The sequence below is a fragment of the Mus pahari genome, chromosome 3 (assembly GCF_900095145.1).
Source record: "Mus pahari chromosome 3, PAHARI_EIJ_v1.1, whole genome shotgun sequence".
NCBI classification, from domain to species: domain Eukaryota; kingdom Metazoa; phylum Chordata; class Mammalia; order Rodentia; family Muridae; genus Mus; species Mus pahari.
The window spans coordinates 162,483,393-162,502,138 of record NC_034592.1 but is presented as its reverse complement, the minus strand read 5'-3'; the positions used below and the strand labels follow the sequence as shown (position 1 = coordinate 162,502,138).

At 54.9% G+C, this 18,746-nt stretch overlaps 1 protein-coding gene across 1 annotated transcript in view; it reads left to right on the top strand.

The window, feature by feature from the left end:
• The first annotated feature begins 1,969 nt into the window (after positions 1 to 1,969).
• Lama5 (laminin subunit alpha 5) overlaps positions 1,970 to 18,746 on the top strand; it is a 49,338-nt gene continuing 32,561 nt past the window's right edge. The window contains exons 1-2 of the mRNA XM_021195201.1: positions 1,970 to 2,332; positions 6,363 to 6,515. Of these exons, the coding sequence (XP_021050860.1) occupies positions 2,021 to 2,332; positions 6,363 to 6,515 (465 nt within the window). The 5' untranslated portion in view covers positions 1,970 to 2,020. The remainder of the gene's footprint in view (positions 2,333 to 6,362; positions 6,516 to 18,746) is intronic.

Below are 18,746 nucleotides of genomic sequence, written 5' to 3'. Positions count from 1 at the left end.
CACCCTCGTGGGATATCTCCTCCTGCTCCATTCCCGAGCTCCAGCTGCTCCCTCCTGGCCCAGGCAGACCAGCTGCCACAGGGTAGTGTGTGGACACCTCACCAGACCCGTGCCACAGAGTCCTCTGCCCGCATCACCCGCCCCGTCCACCACCAGTTGCTCTTGGGCCAGCTGTCTGCTGGGAAGTAGCTAGCTTGGGGTTAACCCTCCAGATGCTGGCTGTCAGGCTGACTTCTCAGCCATCTGCCCTCTCTCTTTCACTGGCCGGTCCTCTGGGACCAATCCAAAGTACACCCTGCCTGGCCACTAGGGGGCTCAGAGGAGTCCTGGCACAACCTTTGCCCTCTAGACTCACTTGAAGTCAGCAGGCTATCAAGCTCGTAGGTCAAACGCTTTAGTAATGTATCTCTCAGCCTCAGGCTATTAGGACCCCCAGCTGCTAAAGGGGGTAGAGGCAGGAACCAGAACGGCTTCCTGATGGGCATGGAGGACTTCTAGGCAGTAGTAGGGTGGGGCCAGCCATCTGGGAACCTGCTACTGCCCCAGCTGTGCCTCACACGGGGGTCATAAATCAGCTCCTGAGCCTACTCTACTGAATTCCAGATTCCTCCCTGTCTCCCGCCCTCTCTGGAGCCAGCCCCTCCCCCACACCAAGCCTTCGAAGCAAAGGGAAGCGGCTGCCTTGCCCTCCCCCAGGTGGAAAACTAATAGTGAGGTTAGAGGAATTCCGGGGAGGGAAAGTGGAGGCATCCAGGGAGGGCAGCTTGTCTTGACCTCGCGTTTTCAACTGAGACTGGGGTCCTCCCAGCCCCTTGGGGTTTAAGATTTGTAGGAGGCTGGGGGTAGTCAGGAGGGCAGGAGGATGGTGCAAACTTTCCAGACAACTACGGGTCAGAGCCGGGCCAGGACATGATGGCAGTGTTTCAGGAACTCACTGGGACCCTTGGGATTATCCAGAAGGCCCAGCAAGATGGGAGTCCTACCCCAAAACACGAGATGGTGGCCTGGCTAGGAGATAAGGCGAGTTGCTAGTCCTGCTACTGAGTCCGACCTCTACTCCCCCGGGGGCTTTCCTATTTGGTCCTAGAATCCAAGGGGAGGGGATCCAGTGGCTGTGGCTGAAGCAGACATGAGGTACACAAGCATCTTAGCTAAGCCTCTAGGACACTCAGTGTTTGCAACTCAGAGCCTGGCAGATCAATTGGAGCCCACCGTACCCCAGAAACACAGGCGCTAGAGGCACGGCTTGCTTAAAAGATGTCTAAGCAAAGTCTCCGCTTCCCAAGGAGCCTATGGGGTGTCACCTATAGGCCTATGAGCATCCTTGGATATGTTCCATGGGTGGGCGCCTGTCATTTCTTTGCTCTTGTATTGATCCCCTATTGCAGAGGCGTTTAAAACCCGATAGGGGTAGACAGGGCTAAATCCGACCTAACAAGGGAGGAAGTAGGGGGTCTTCTCCTCACTCCCCCACCATTTGCAGATCACATCCCCTCTGGGTCCCCACCCACAGCTACACACAGTTTATTCAAACACCAACAGGGAAGGAAGAGAGTAACAGGCTAGGGCAACGGGGAGGCGCCAGGTGGCTGAGACCTGTTTGAAGTTAGGGAAACAGAAAGGGGAGCTGCTGGGCGGGTAGAGGCAGGCCCGGCATGCTGGGGTCCTGAACATCCACGGAAAAAGCAAGGTGTCTCCGTGGGGATCGAAGCCACGACCTGGGAGAGAGGAAAGGCTCAGTAGCGCTAAGTTCCCACGGCCTGGCCGGCGGCCAGCAGGTGCCCCTTCCAGGACGCTGGTCTGGCCGGGGTCGGAAGGGTTAAGGTCCCCAGGCCGCCCCCGTCTCTTGTGCCCTCCTCCAACCCCCTCTCCAGGGCATAAGGCTCGGGCGCCAGGGCGGGCCTGGGCGGGGCCTGACGTCCGAGGACAGGCGGGGCCAGCCGGGCCGGCCGCCCCAAACTAGACTTGCCGGGCTCCTGCGGTGCGCGCTGTCCCTAGAGCCGCAGCCCCCAGCAGGAAAATGGCGAAGCGCGGAGGGCAGCTCTGCGCGGGGAGCGCACCGGGCGCTCTTGGCTCCCGGAGCCCCGCGCCGCTGCCGCTGCTGCTGCTGCTGACTGGACTGGCGCTGGGAGGCGAGGCGCGCACTCCCGGGGGCGATGGCTTCAGCCTGCACCCGCCCTACTTCAACCTGGCGGAGGGCGCTCGCATCACCGCGTCCGCGACCTGCGGCGAGGAGGCCCCGACGCGCAGTGCCTCACGCCCCACTGAGGACCTCTACTGCAAGCTGGTTGGGGGTCCGGTGGCCGGCGGAGATCCCAATCAGACAATCCAGGTGAGCGCGGCACAGAGGAGCTGGTTACACCATCCTGTGGTGTTTCACCTCTAACGCTTGAACCCAGCCATCTCGTAGGGGCTCCCAGTGTTGGGGGGGGAGAGTAAGTACGGACTGACTCTCCCACCAAGACTCCCTGGCCCCATGTTTTGATGGAGTAAGAGGGACCCTGACGCGGCCACCGAAACTCGTGCAGACCCGGCACGTGCCTCTGGAAGAACCAATGAAGTGTCCGACTCGCGGGCCGAAGGCCCTTGGGGCCGGTGAAGCTCGGGTGGGGGGAGGTGACCTAAGCAGGAGGGGACCGGTGATCAGTCCCCGGCAGCCGTAAGTCCGGGATCCCTGCGTGGGCGGAACTTGGCCTGGGTTCCCGCTGACTGTGAGGAGGGGGCGGGAGCTCCTTGTTCCCCCGGGACAGGCTAGAACCTGTTGGCCTCCCGGATGGGGACAGAATGAGCGCGGAAGCCGCACCATCGCCGGTTTCTCCTGGTGTTGGGTCTCACTGTCTCAGCCAAAAGTTGAAGCTTCTCTTCTTGGGATCTGGGAGTTTCAGAGGGAGGTGGAGAGAGCAGGCAGGCAAAGTTTTAATTGAGCGCTAACACCTGTGGGCCATCGTGGATGAGCCCCCTGCCCAGCAGGTGGTAGGTTCTTGGGCTTCAGTCTCCCGGGAGATGTGGATTCTGTGCCTAAAGCCTCTTCTGAGCCCTGCCTTTCAGGCTGAGCCGGCAGGTGGGCCACGTTGTCCCGCCGCAGGACTCCTGCTTCGTGTTAGGGACCTAAGGAGTTGGGAGCCATAAGGGCCTGGTAACTTTAGCTACCTTCTCTAGGGACCTGCTTCCACGTTCCTGGAAGGAGGCTGGCGAGGAAAAGAATAGCTGAAAACCGATTCGTCGGGGTGGAGAAAGGAGAGCGATGAAGGAATTCAGCTCAGTTCACTGGTTTACCTGGCCACCACTCTCCTTGCCTGCCCACCCTGCTTGTCCTCCGGCCTCCAAGTGGGGAGGGGGAGTTGAGAAGGCCCGTCTCCCTGCGCTGTGGTTCCCTTGCAGTCTCAGAGTAAAAGCAGGTGTGGGCCATCAGAGACAGGGAAACTGAGGCCTGGGAAGGTACAAACGCTTGTTTTTGAAGCTTTACAAGTCAGAGCAGGATCTGCCTGAGGCGAACGTTCAGAAATGAGGTGCCTCTCAGGTGCCTCTAGGCCAGTGTTGCTCAGGGAGTTGAGTCTCAGGAGGGGGCCCTGTAGGGATCTGTCCTGACCCAGAGGGACTGCCTGGGCCCCCAGGGCCCTCATCTCTGCTTACATAGTAATTGTTATTCTCTGGGACGGGAACTCAAGTCCTTTTGCACATCCCGGACCACCGTTCCCCGCTCTACCCGTACACAGGCCTTCTCGGAGGGTCAGTGGCTCAGATGGATCTGGTTCCGCACAAATTGTTATTACCTCTTTATAGTGGCAAAGGTCCAGCCAGGTGGTCAGAAGTTACAGCCCCTCTGTGCTGCACCTCCTTGGTGAGAAAGTAGAAATTGCAGCTGCTTCAGCAATGGCTCACTAACAAGGGGTTAGGCATGAGACTCACAGATTGACCCCAAGAAGTCAGGGACCCTTTAGGGCCACAGAAGAGGGACATCCCAGATAGGAGCCCAGAGTCCTACAGGGCCTCTGGGCAAGATGGAGAGTGGCTTGATTCCCTGCCCTCCCTGTGGGCATCACAACTCTGCTGGCCTCACAGAGGGCGTGACTCAGTGGAAGGGAAAGTCCTAATCAGCTCCTATGTTTCCTAGTTCTGTTCCTGGCAGGACCCTCTGCGCCAGGGGGTGGAGGAAGCCTAGTTTCCCAGCCCTGTCTGCTGTGAGCCAGAGGTCAGTGGGGGACCTGACCTCTGGTTGCTTGTGGCTTACTGCTCAGCGAGGAGCTGATTGGAGATTCTCACTGAGGTTTCCCAATTCTCTAGCCCTCTCTGTTGGCTTGAAGAAGGCACACACTGACTGCCCTGGGCTCCTGGGCTCCTGGCCCACCTTGTATCCCTGAGCCTGGGCCTGACTCCTGGGGCAGTATGATCATGTGCCTCATGGTCTGGACCACAAGAAACCTCCCTAGAGCCGGGCGTGGTGGCGCACGCCTTTAATCCCAGCACTCGGGAGGCAGAGGCAGGTGGATTTCTGAGTTCGAGGCCAGCCTGGTCTACAGAGTGAGTTCCAGGACAGCCAAGGCTATACAGAGAAACCCTGTCTCGAAAAACTAAAAAAAAAAAAAGAAACCTCCCTAGGAGGCATGCTCACTCCACCCTGCTTGGCACCTGTGGGGCAGGGTCCTCTCAGGGTCCTACTCTGTTCTGCTCCATGCTGTGGCTCTGAGAGCTGGGGACACACAGGTTGCAGGTAGGGGAATCATCATTTAGGATTGACAGAATGGCTCATTTAGGGTTATGATTGTCCTAGCTCCTCTGAGCCACAACCTGGGGGTGATGGAGCAAGGAAGGTGTGTCTAACACCAGGGGCCCCAGGAGAACTAGCCTGATAGTTTGTGTGATGGGATAAACATAGCAGACAGTGCCTGGCAGGGTGCAAGTCAGCTGGAGTGGTCCAGGGGATGATATCTAAACCAAGATCCAGAGAGCACCATGCTCTCTCTATACAGGCCGCCTGGCAGGAGCTCCCCAGAGGTCAATGCATGGGGTTTGGGGAGCCACAAACAACCCTAGGAATGGGTGCATAAGGCAGAAATCTGGAGCTAGCTGGACTTCCAGGGAGGCAAAGCCTACCATCTGTACGTGGGGACGGGAGGCTGTTCCCAATTGGGGCCACTGAGACCTCCCAATCGGGGCCAGGGTTCTCCCACACCCCAACCTCTTCAGAAAGTTCTGTTCTGTACCCTTAGTCTGGGAAGGGTAGGGTCACTTTCTGGGCCACAGTCCTGTCACGTCTCCAGTGCTTCTCCAGTGCGGTCTCCAGTGCGGTCTTTGTGTTGGACAGGTTTGGTTTCCCTGGAGTATAGGGGGCGGGGGCTCTCCTGGCCAGGATCCATGGCCCCGCCCCTCCCACACCAGGAACAGCCACCCAGGGCTCTGCTGGGACTTCCTACAGGCCCCAGCAGGTGGCTAGGCTGTGACTGAAGCAGCTGCCAGGCCCTGTGTGTGATCCTGGCGGTGGCATCTTCAGCAGCGCCACACTACCCCTGCCCTGCAGATGGGGACACTGAGGGTCCCAGGGCACCTTGACTTGGCTTTGTCCCAGAGGGCAGAAATGGTGGCTGGGAGTCCCAGGCTCTGCTACCACTGCCACTTGGCGGGAATATTTACATTCTAGCTGCATCCCATCCCCTCCCATCCCCCAAACCTGCTTAATTCTTGTCTCTGGAGACCCAATCTAGGAGGTACTGGACTGCTGGGTGTGTCTCCAGGCACAGACTGGGAGCTGGGGGCATCTGATTCCCCCATGAACCCTCTTCTCCAGGTGACCCTTCTTCCTGATAGCGCTACCTTTCATACTCTTTCATTCCTACCCCCGTAGTATCAACCCCTCCATCCCCCTCCCTCATCCCTACTACCAACCCCATCCCCCAATCCCATATTGTCAACACCCTCCCCTTCCCATACTATACTATCAACCCATTCCCCATCCCTACTACCAAGTCCCTGGTGGTACAGTGACCACCAAGGAGAGCGGTAGGTGGGAGGGGTGGGGCGATCTTACCTGCTTTTGCCTTCTTGGCTCTTTGGCTGCATCAATCCTTGAGCCTTTCCAGTAGCCAGCTCTCTGCCCAGAGCGTACTCCCTTTACCCCAAAGACCTCTGAAGCTGCCTTCCCATTGAGGCTTGCCTTGATTTTTCTCACCTAAAGCCAGTGTCCCCTCAGACGCTGTTTCTGTAGTGTGAGCCATACCTCTTGACTGACTGAAAGATGAGGAGCTGGAGGTTGAGAACGGAGAACAGTGTTGTGGGGCCTAAGGTTCACATGGCAAGATGGTGGCTCTCGAGGAGAAAGGGGGTGCTTAGCCCTTCTTGGTCATCTGGTTACCTTCTCCCTGCAGGGCCAGTACTGTGACATCTGTACAGCTGCCAACAGCAACAAGGCACACCCTGTGAGCAACGCCATCGATGGCACGGAGCGCTGGTGGCAGAGCCCACCCCTGTCCCGTGGTCTGGAGTACAATGAGGTCAACGTCACGCTGGACCTGGGCCAGGTAAGGTTCATTTTTGGTGAGGTCACCGTCCGGGGAGACAAAGCCCAGGGCTGGCAGGGCTGCTGGGAGCAGGGCCAGCACAGGCAAAGGACTGTGGGTGGGTGTTATAAAGTATAATGTGGCTGCCGGTGTGGGGAGAGGGTACCTGATGGGCCCATGCCAAGGTGTCACACCATGAGACACACCTGGTATAAGGGAGGTTTATTTGAGGGAGGGGAGTGAGAACCTTGTAGAGGTAGACAGACAGGAGCAGAGCCATGAGGGTAGAGCCGGGAGGTCAGAAAAAGACAGAAAGAAAGACAGGGGGAAAGAGAGAGAGAGAGACCAGCTGGGAACACAAGGGAATAGAGAGAAAAGGGGGCGGGGTAGCAAGCAGCCCTTTTATATGCCGCCTGGTGTGCCACCCACACCTGGTGGCAGATAATGTCTGCCGTAAGCCGTTGCTAGGTCCTTGGGTGGAGTCTAGCGGAATTGCCTGTACGCCAACAGTGGGCATCTTTGTTCTTCAGTATCCCCGGATGTACATGGGCAAAGCAGGGAGTGAATGGGACACCACCAGGTGCCACACCAGTGTTGGTATGGCCAAGTGCTGACCGCACGCCACACGGAGGCGTGGCAGACCTGCTTGCCCCCACCCCCCCTGTCCTGAGAGGCTCCCTGGTGTGTTTACTCTGAGGAATTCTTGGTGGAGATGGGAGGGGCGCAGGAATGTGGAGGAAGCTGGGTAGAAATGGACATTCCTGAGATACCTGTGCTCTGGTGACCACCTTTGGGTCAGGGAATCAGTGACTGAACCCACACTGCCAGCTCTGAGCCCTCATAGGCCCTTCAGGCTCTGGTTCAGGCAGGAGGGTAGCTCAGGCTGTTTCTCAGTGATATGCAAGCCACCCAAAGGTGAACAGGGCCTGGGGACTCTGGTGTCTCTCCAGGACTGGGCCACACTCACACAGCTGTGTCTTAGTCCACTGGAATCCTGGCTTGTGGGAACGGTGAACATGTTGAAGTTCTCTGGGACCAGAGTGAGGGTGTGTAGACGAGACTGGGCTGGGGCTGGTTGATCCTACACACTATTCTGCCAGTCCAGAGACTTGTATCTCCATGCCTACCACGAAACAGCTGGCCTCTGCTCCTTCCTGGACCTGTGTGCCTTCTGCCACCTGAGGTGAGGTAGGTCTCCACAGGTAGCCAGCTGGAGAGCAGGCTGGGTCTCGCAAGTGGTTTTGAACTTCAGGGGAACCGATCCACAACTGTGTTCCAGCAGCCAGTGTAGAGAAGAAGGGGAAAGGGAGGAGGCCACTGCCCCGGGGCTGTCTGGTTTGGTCTCCATCTCCCAGCTTTCCATCGTCTGAATTCCTGTACCCTGGAGCTTAGGGGTTCTCAGGAGCCACTTGAACCTTAAGCCACTTTCTTCTTTGGCACAGAAGTGGGACTCCCACGGGAGGGCGTGTGTGTGAACCGTCTGTCGGTGTGGGTAGGGTAACAAGTGGTACCCGTGCTCTCCTTCCCTGTCTTGCCTGGCTGCACCTTAGGAGGCAGGAGTTGGGGTAGCGCTGAGGAGAGGGGACCCTATCTCCATGGCAACCTCAGATTGCCTACAGAGCAGGTGGGCACTATGCCCAAGTGTTGTGTGGGAGGGGGAACAGCGGTGGACTGCCTTCCTGACAAAGTGTGGACTCTGTACCTCCAGGGCCCAGAACCATCCTCACATCTCTTCCTTGGGCCTTGGGTTGTTCCAAGCTAGGAGAGAGCTTCATGCATGGGCATCTTGTCTCTCTAAGCCTCAGTTTTACCATGAGGCAGGGGAAGGACAGCCTTTCCATCCACGTCTGAGAAGAAAGAACCCACCACCAGTCTCCTCTCTCCCTGTCCACTACAGCCCCTGTCACGGCTGGCCCAGTGGCTGCCAGTCATGGCAGGGGCAGGAAGCTCTGGGACTGGGGCAGGCAGACTGACTCCAGCGTTTCATGGGGAAGTTCTTCCTGGGTTCTGTGCTGCAGGCCTGGGAGGTCCTCTAAGGCGCTAGCCCTGGGTCTAGCCCTGGGCTGCGGCTCCTTCAGGAAGCATCAGGAAGCGCCTGGCCAGGCGCCTTTGTTCTGGTGAAAGCGGATGCCCTGGGAAGGGGGTGGGGGTGGCTGGCAGGGAGCCTTACAGGCTGGGGAGGGCGGGCTGGACTGCTAGACTGCCCTGGATCTTATGCCCTGGTGTGTGAGTCCAAAGCTGGCACTGAACTTAGAAGGACTGGTCCCCACGACACCTGTCTGGGAGCATCCAGGACACCTAGGAGAGACTGGGCACTTACTGGAGCTTGAAAGAGGAGTCTTTCTGTTGGGGAGGGTCCCCTGTAAGAGGTTTCGGCTGAGGACAAAGGAAGTTTCCTGAAACCCAGCCTGATTTGCCAAGGGTTGCAGGGGGACTTTTTTTTTTTTTTTTTTTTTATATCTCCTTGTGTTTATCTGGAAGTTTCTGGGGCCCAGTAGTCAGTCAGGTTGCTCTCTCCAGAGTCCGACCCTGTGCCGGGGAACCAGGCTCAGGCCTCACGGCAAACCCCCAGCAGGCAGGGATGAGTTGGCCCGTGTCCTCTTCCTCCATCGTCCCCCTCGAAACCTGGCTGCATGGGGTTATCAGTGTGGTTCCTCTTCGCCTGTAGCATCAGCTCCCCTTCCCTGGACAGCTCAAAGAGGTGAGGAGTGTTGGTCTCCTTCCTGATATAGGGCCTTCTGTTCTTCCTTCTAGTGTGCAGGCTACATAGGTCCCAGCCCCAAAGGCCTTGAACTGCAGGACACAACTGGAGGTGCCAAGCTGAGGGCAAGGAAGGGGGTGGTCTAAACAGGGACAATGAGGGCACTTAGGATGAGGGCTGAGCTGGTTAAAGCTGGTTAAGGCTAGGATGAAGGACCTGTGCCCCAGGGATGGCTTTATGACCCAGATCTTGCCCCCTGACCCAAGTTGTCTTCTCTGGGACTGGGACAATGATGTGTGTGCGAGGTGGCACATGGACCGTCAGGTGTCCTGCAGTCTTGCCCTGTCTTGCTTCCCTCGGGTTGGGGCTCCATGGATAGGTCTCGGGCCGCTTGCTAGTGGTCATGAGGCTAAAGCTTCTGGCATGGCTCCCTGGGCCTGGCTGGGCACACAGCCATGTGGCCAATGTCCCGAGACCGCTTGGGTTGTCCAGGGAAGTGGCAGGAAGTGTAGTCATGGCCAGGCTTAAGTTACAAGTTACAGAGTCCAGTGGCCAGGACAGGTGCAGGGTTGTGCCAGTCTGACTCCTTGAGCTGGACTCGAAGGGGTAGGGTCTGTGCAGGCAGGTTCTCAGACCAACCCTAGGTTGGAGCCACCTTCCTTCCTTCCTGCTTGCTTCATTCTCACACTGCATGCATACCTATCCATCTATCTTCTTCTCCCCCAACCCCTTCTGCCTCCCTTTAGGTCTCCTCTGCCAACCTCCCTCCCCCACGTCTCCTCTCCTCTTTTCCCTCTGTGGCCTCCTCCTACCCACCCCTTCCCCCTTTTCACTCCCCCCTGCTCAGGAGAGGACCCAGCCCAGGGCTGTGGATACTCTGGCTGCTCCTTTGCTGCCACACCGGCTCTCGGTAGCCACATACTGCTGGCTCTCGCACGGTGGTCCCTTCGCACTCTGAATAGAGTGATGCACACTCCTAAGTCACCCTCTCTGACCCCCATGCCTCCACCCCCCATGCCCTGGTAACCCCCGAAGCCTTCCTGTTTTCTGTGGTTTTAAACAAACTCCACTGTGCTGGCCTCTCTGAGCTCACCGTACCTCTCAGTGGAGACTAAACTGTTTGGGTTTCAGCCGTGGGGGGTCCCCTTGGGATCAGCTCTACTTCCTCTGCCCCACTTGATGACCTTCTGGCCTGGCCAGGCTGATCCATAGGCAGGAGGGGCTGAGAGCTCAGGCCAGCTGGGGTGTTGAGGGCTGTTTGGTATCTGCTTAGTTGGGACCCACTAGTTAACAACTTGCTGTCCCCTCTGCCCGTTCTGGGCTTACAATACACCTGTGGTCCCAGGCAGCTATCTGTTCTTGGTGTGTACCACAGTTTTTATTTTTTGTAATTTTTATTAGATAGCATCTCTTGTAGCTCAGACTGGACCTGTTAAGTAGCCTAGGCTGGCCTTGAACATGTTAAGTAGCCAAGGATGACCTTGAACCCTTTGCCTCTCCACCTCCCGAGTGCTAAGATTATAGGCATGAACTACCACACCAACCTCCATCCCTTGCTCTTACTGCATTATTTGACTCTTGCAGTCTGCCCAGGTCCTCACATGCCAGTAAGCAAACACCCCATCACTAAGCGGCACCCAGGTTCCATTTTATTTGTTTTTATTCCTGATTTTGAGTGATGGGCTTGCTTGGTGCCTCCCAGGGCCTTTCCACTCCCCCCACTCTTGGGGTGGAGTCCAACATTGCCTGTTTCTGGACTCCCCGGTCTGTTGAGGGGATGGCTCTGCCTTTTTACCCAGCTGTTAGCCTGAGCAGACCCTATCATGGCTGTGCCAATGCAGCTCTGTCTGGTGGCAGCAGATTTCTAGGTGATCACGGTGGAGAAAGACAGGGACTGAGGGCTGGACTGGACTCCTCAAGGTCTTAGAGGGCTCAGAAGGTCCAGGTGCCCTAACTTGATCTGAAGGGAGTGGTCAGGGCATTAGCCGGAAGCCTGGGGCTAGGAAGGGCTTCCTGCCTCCACCCAGTACCGCCTGGGACCCTGGCCTGTCCCCGGGAATTGGCAATGGGCCTTCTTCCTGCAGGGTCCCGGCTGAGTCACAGGCCACCCGCTGAGTCACTCCACTAGAACTGTGGGTTGGTCCCCTCAGCCCAGGACAGGTCACAGCCACCTACACCCAGCCTGAGGCTCCCTAGACCCTGGGGCCAGGGGAGAACTAGGCTGTAAATTCTGGACAGATCGCAGCTCCTCCCCTGGAGGCGCCAGTTGTAGCCTCCCTCTTGGTGAAGCGGTATCTGCTGGTGAAGCAGTATCTGCGTTTAGGATGTTGCCTGCCAGGAGGTTTACCTTGTGCGTGCCCACATCGCAGGGCTTGGGAGGCTCCCGCCAGTTCCCCTCTCATCCTCACATGTGTGATGTCCAAACCCACTTGCCTTTTTCAGTTTATGTGCATTGGTGTTTTGCCTGCATGTGTGTCTGTGTGAGGGTGTCAGATCTTGAAGTCACAGACAGATGTGAGCTGCCGTGTGGGTGCTGGGATTTGAACCTGGGACCTTTAAAAGAGTAGTGAGTGTTCTTAACTGCCATCTGGCTTTTTCCTTGGCCTTCCTTCCACTCTTGTGTCAGGTGGTTCTAGGGTTAGCGACCTTGGCTCCACCTCTGTCCACTCAGAAGACAAGTCTTATCTTCTCACTGGGGCCCTGGAACCTTCATATCATGGCGTTATAATGTTGGATGCTTCTCTGTGTACCTTTCCCTCTCCCTAGGGTGCAGAAATGGCTTCATAGGGCCACATGGTCCCTTGAACCTGGAGCCTGCCCTGTATTCCCACCCAGGATGGCCAGCTTGGTTCATGGGATGTTCGCCAGCCCTGTCAGGCAGGGTTATGGGCACAACCCCTCCTTTGGAGTCTTGGCCCTGTGAGATCTGGCTGAACAGGGGTAAAGGGGTATGGTGGGCCAAGAGCCTGGCCCTGGCTGCTACCCTGGAGACATGCCTGCCCCAAAATAGCAAGAATTTTAAAAATAACCGGCAGCTTTTGTTTGTTTTTTGCTTTAAAAGACATTTTTTTTTTCCCTCTGCAAAGAGCTGTGCAGCAGCAGAAAGGTCAGGCTGCCTTGGCAGCTGAGAGGAGCAGGCGTGGCAGGGGAGGGGCTGAAGCCAGGGGGCTGTGCCCCTCCCGGGTCATACCTCGGGCACTGCTGTAGTCCTGGGAGCAGGGACTGGGTTGGAGACCAATGAGAGGTGTGAGGGCATAGCCTTCCTGCCCTCCAGTGTTTACGGCGGGCAAGCCCTTGAGGACAGTTGACAGGCTTAGCCTGACAGGTAGACAGAGGTGGGTGGCTAAGTGTATCCCATCCCAGCCCGGGCTAAGAAATTTCCATGAGTCCTACTCTGTCCATCAGCAGCTTGGAATTGGTGTTTGTAAAAGTGCTCTCAGCTGGGAAAAATGCAGGGCCAGCTGACTGGGGAAGGCCAGAGCCTCCAGCGAGGGTGCAGCCGGGGGGGCCGGGCCCAGGGAAAGTCGGGGGTGGGCCCCAGGGACTCACGAGGGCCAGGCTGCCACCTCCCAGGGGCAGCCAGTGTCCCGATTGCTGTCCCTGGCCTGTCTTCTTCACAAGGGTCCCTCTGTCATTATACAATCCCAGACCTGCTTGACCTTCACTTTGGGGCCACAGGGCACAAGAGGCTGTGGTGTGAGGCAGGGTGCAAAGTAAGTTGTCCCTGAAGAGGCCAGAATCCCTCCTCCAGCTGGGTGGGGCATCTCCCTGCCCCCCCCCCCCATTAGGGAAGTGGACAATGACCTCAGAACTGGCAGTCTGTGAATAGGCCTGTGCCCCTACCCTGGGGGAGAGTGGCTGTGCTTGGTCCCACCCCTTTATCTCAGCAAGGACTGCTCAGACTGTGCCTGGGGTCCTGGTGCACTGCCTGGAGTCGGTCAGTCCCTGTGCGTGTGTGTGTGTGTGTGTGTGTGTGTGTGTGTGTCTGTCTGTCTGTCTATCTGTCTGTCTGTCTTTGTGTCTCTGCGACTCTGAGTCTCTGTCTTTGTGTCTCTGTCTGTGACTCTGTGTCTCTGTCTTTTTGTGTCTCTGTGACTCTGTGTCTCTGTCTCTTTGTGTCTCTGTGACTCTGTGTCTCTGTGACTCTGTGTCTCTGTCTCTTTGTGTCTCTGTGACTCTGTCTCCCTGTCTCCCTCCCTTGCCCCCCCTTCTCTGAGTAGTCCTCCCTGTCCTGGAACTAGCTCTGTAGACCTTGCTGGCAGTGAACTCGGATCCACCTGCCTCTCCCTCCTGAGTGCTGGGATTGAAGTCACCGCCACCCAGCTATGAGAAGGACTCTCAGCTGAAGAATTGCCCCCTCAGATTGGCCTGTGGGGCACTTTCTTGACTACGGACTGCTGTGGAAGGGCCCAGAGCACTAGGGGTGGTGCTAGGGGTGGTGCTGCCCTTGGCAGGTGGGCCTGGGTTATTTAAGAAGGGTAGCTGGGGAGACTAGGGGGAACGGACTAGGAAGCAGTGTTGGTTTCTGCCTTGGCTTCCTTCAGTGTAAGATGAAGTAAATCCTTCCTCCCCAAGTTGCTTCCCATTGTTTTTTTTTTTGCACAGTGATGGAGAACAGACCAAGCAAGAAGCTGGCACCAGGGAGAGGGCACTGCTGGGCCGACCTCACCCATGTTGTTTTTGGTGTCTTTATTTTGTGGGAAGAAGGGGGAGAATTTTGGAGTTTTGGGCTCATACTTAATGAACTGCGGGGAAGCCTTTGAAGATAAGGATGCTGAGGGGCATGGAGAGTGGAGGCCCGGTTTGTGAGATTTCAGAGGAGGCTTGAGAGTCCCTCTCAGACTCTATTGGAGTCATGCATGTGGTATTTTGAGTTAGGAATCTGTGGTTTTAGCCTGGCGTCGTGGCACACACCTTTAATCCCAGCACTTGGGAAGCAGAGGCAGGCGGATTTCTGAATTTGAGGCCAGCCTGGTCTACAAAGTGAGTTCCAGGACAGCCAGGGCTACACAGAAACCCTGTCTCGAAAAACAAAAGAACAAAGAAGGGTTATGGCCTGCCTAATAGTGATGGTTTATTTATCAAGTTGATGCAAACTTAGATGTAGAAAAAGAGGAGAAAGAGGGGATCTCAATTGAACTTCCTCCCTCAGACTGGCCTGTGCGAATGTCTGTGTGACATTTTCCTGACTCATGGTTGAAGGTGGCAGAGCCTAACCCAGTGTGAGTGGTGCTACTCTTAGGCAGATGGGCCTGGGTTATTTAAGAAAGGTAGCTGAGAAAGCCAGGAGGGAAGCAAGCCACTTAAAATAGGCAGCGTCTTTCCCTGTCTCTGCTTCAGTTCCTGCCTCCGGTCGGTGCTTCATCGCAGTGACAGAAAGCAAGCTACTACAGCCAGGAGCAGGGGTCCCCCTTCCCCATGGGGTCCTACACACTTTAAGCCTGCTGACCTCCACCTGCTCTTGGTGAGAAGCTGGGGCAACAGATAGCAGGAGGGATCTAACCCTGTGCAGGCCAAGTCTGGCCTGCTCACACCACTGGCCTCCTTAGTTCCAGCGCTTGGAACAGATTACAGCCTGGGTGATGCCCTCTCTCCCCTTTCTTGTTCATCTCACACCAGTCTCTAAGACCTGTGTGTGCGTAGGTGCATTCTTAGCTTTCAGATGTGTGCACGGGCTGTGGAAACCACTCCCTCCCCTTCCTCAGCACAGGGGAGGCCGATCCTGGAGTGGCTGATGCTGGGCTCCCCCTGAAGCATTTAGGAAGGAAGAGAAGCCTGAGGCTAGGCTGCCAGCACTGTGGGCTGAGGTGGGCATGCAGATAGATAGCAGGTGGTGCTGGCCAAGAGTGAATGAGGAGTGTTGAGGTGTGTGTTTTTTTGGGGATGGAATCCAAGGCTTCATATATTCTTGGGAAGTTTTGTAGCACTGAGCTGCAGCCCAGTCCCAGGCAGCTCAAAGGGCAGATTGCCCACCCAATGCCTTTATCCCAAGGACTTCATTTCTGGCAGCATTCAGTATGGATGAGTAGGAACTTCCTGTTTCATCTTACCCTTGGACTGAGGTAGTGTGTGTATACCTGTCTGTCGGCAGAGATGAGGTTGATACCTGTGGTGACAGTGACGTTGGGGTGCCTCAGGTGAGGGGGGACCACAGCTGGTAGAGTTAGGCAGCGAGGTAGGTTGGGGAAGGTGGTGGGCGGGAGCCTGTGAAGAGAGGATGGCCCTTGGGATGTTCAGGGCAGAGGGGTTTGTAAGTCCATAACAGTGCTTTCCTGTAATGGCTTAACAGCTAGTGCTGGGAGCCCAAGGCTGGGACTGGCCAGGCTGTGGAGGAGCCCTAACAAGCCCTGAGAGTTAGCATTAACAATTTCAACACTTCACAAATCCAAAATTCGAAGTATCCTCTGGTCTCAGGGCAGACTCTTAACATCTGTAAGAACTAGAAGCTACTTCCAATATAAAATAACAGTATCACCGGGTGTGGTGGCGCATGCCTTTAATCCCAGCACTCGGGAGGCAGAGGCAGGCAGATTTCTGAGTTTCGAGGCCAGCCTGGTCTACACAGTGAGTTCCAGGACAGCCAGGGCTATACAGAGAAACCTTGTCTTGAAAACCAAAAAAAAAAAAAAGAAAAGTGTGCATCACGGGACAGGAGAGGTGGCTCAACTCTTCCAAAGGTCCTGAGTTCAGTTCCCAGCAATCACATGGTTGCTCACAACTATCTGTAATGGGATCTGATGCCCTCTTCTGGTGTGTCTGAGGATACTGACAGTGTGCTCATATACATAAAATCTTTTTTTAAAGATTTATTTATTTATTATATGTAAGTACACTGTAGNTGTCTTCAGACACTCCAGAAGACGGCGCCAGATCTCGTTATGGATGGTTGTGAGCCACCATGTGGTTGCTGGGATTTGAACTCAGGACCTTTGGAAGAGCAGACGGGTGCTCTTACCTGCTGAGCCATCTCACCAGCCCACATAAAATCTTCAAACAAACAAATAACAACTGTGTGCCAGGCAGTGGTGGCGCATGCCCTTAATCCCAGCACTTGTGAGGCAAAGGCAGGTAGATTTCTGAGTTTGAGGTCAGCCTGGTCTACAGAGTGAGTTCCAGGACAGCCAGAGCTGTACAGAGAAACCTTGTCTTGAAAAAACAAACAAAACAAAACAACAACAAAAAAACCTGATCAAAGCAAAGGGACAAACATTAAATCCTTTAGCTATATGCTCAACATTTGTGGCATACAGTGGCAGTCTGAGCTCTGCCACGCAGGTGGCCCTGTCCAAATGGCTTGCTGTTTGGCAGACTACATAGTTTCTCTGGGGTCGACTCCACTTGGTGCCTGTAGCTTTTCTTTATAGATTTTCTAAGTTCCTGACATTGACAATGGTCAGGTCCTTGCTGTAGCTTGGGCTTCGTTTGGAACCTGACTCCGTTGGAAACCTGGTGGGCTTTTCTCAGAAATCTTGGTAGAAGCCTCTGTGATGCCATAACTCCACCCCAGCAAATCTGCTACCATATAGGTGATGCCACCTTCTGTCTGTCACCAGCCTGAGCAATAGGTGGGCCCCTTGTCACAGCTACAGATGCCTGAAACCGTGAGGCCGTGTTCCTAGGTAGCCTTCTGCCGCAGGCAGCAGCTTTTCAGGAGAGCTGACGGTTTCACCTTGGATGGAACCTGATGGAGTCACCTTACTGCATTGAAGGCCCCCAGGGACCTTTCTTATTTTGCAAGTGCTAATTATGTAACTTCTAATTAAAGTTACTAGTCTCTTAATTATATTTAAACAAGCTGCCTTTCTGCTATACTTACATCCTCTACATCTTTGCTCCTTTTTTTTTTTTTAAAGATTTATTTATTTATTATATGTAAGTATACTGTAGCTGTCTTCAGACACTCCAGAAGAGGGCGTCAGATCTTGTTATGGATGGTTATGAGCCACCATGTGGTTGCTGGGATTTGAACTCCGCACCTTCGGAAGAGCAGTCAGGTGCTCTTACCCACTGAGCCATCTCACCAGCCCTTTGCTCCGTTTTTTTCTTCCTGATTCTGGTTGTAAATCTGACCAGTGGCAGCCAGCAATAACCATGACACAGCCAGGATGCTATGCTGACTTTTACCCCCACAAAATTCATTAGTTCATTCCTTTTGAATTTAGCTTCTCTCACAATTTCTGGGCACAGGCAAAATGTGGACAGATTCCTTCCCAGAATGACCCCAGTCTGATTTTTTTTTTTTTTTGGTTTTTTGAGACAGGGTTTCTCTGTATAGCCCTGGCTGTCCTGGAACTCACTCTGAACACCAGGCTGGCCTTGAACTCAGAAATCCACCTGACTCTGCCTCCAAAGTGCTGAGATTAAAGGTGTGCACCACCATGCCCGGCATCCAGTCTGATTTTCTATGGGATAGTTGTTCTAATCTAAAACCTCATGTCTGTGTACCACATATATGCCTGGTGCCAGAAGAGGGTGTTCAAACTCCCGGGACTGGAGTTATAAATTTGTGAGCTTCCATGTGGGTGCAGGGAATCAAAGCTGGGTTCTCTGGAAGAGCGGCTTGTGGTCTTAAGCTGAGCCGCCTCTCCAGCCTCCTGTCCACATTGCTTTATTATTTTTTATGTGTATTTATGTGCATGCGTGTATGTGTTTGTGTGTGCATGTGGGCCGTGGTACACATGCGGAGGTCAGAGGATAATGTGGAGCCTCCTTTCCTTCCATCTTCACGTTGGGCTCTGGGAATGGGAGTCAGGTTATCATGTGGGAGATGCTTAGGGGAGATATCTCCTTGGCATTGTTGCCTATATTTCTACTGAGGTCCTGGTCTTCATGCTTGCATCAGAATGGGCCAGCAAGCTCCACCTCCAGCTTCTAGACTTCCTCTTTTCTTTTTTCTTTTTTAAAGATTTTTAAATTTAATGTATGAGTATCTGCACGTACACCTGCAGGCCAGAAGAAGGCCCAAGATCTCATTATATATAGATGGTTGTGAGCCACCATGTGGTTGCTGGGAATTGAACTCAGGACCTCTAGAAGAGCAGCCAGTGCTCTTAACCACTGAGTCATCTCTCCAGCCCAGCTTCTAGACTTTTCTAACCTACATTTCCCAATATTCCACATAACTTTTATACCAGTTCCAGAGTTTGGGGACCATGTGATTAGCTTTAGTAATAGCAGCAGCCCAACTACTTTGGTATCGGATTTCTTTCTTTCTTTTTTTTTTTTCTGAGACGGGGTTTCTCTTTGTAATGGTCCTGGCTATCCTGGAACTTACTATGTAGACCAGGTTGGCCTCCAACTCAGATCTTCCAGCCTCTGCCTCTCGAGGGCTGGGATTAAAGGTGTGTGCCTCAGTCCATGGCAACAGGAGCATGCTGGCAAAGCCTGTTTGAGTCATGGTGGATAGGAACTAGGTCTTCAAGGCTCCTAATGACCCACTTCCTCCAGCAAGGCCTCACTTCCTAAGGATTCCACATGTCCCCAAAATGGCCCATGTGTCCCCAAAATGGTGCTACCAGCTAGGACCAAGCTTTCAAAACAGGAGCCTGCTG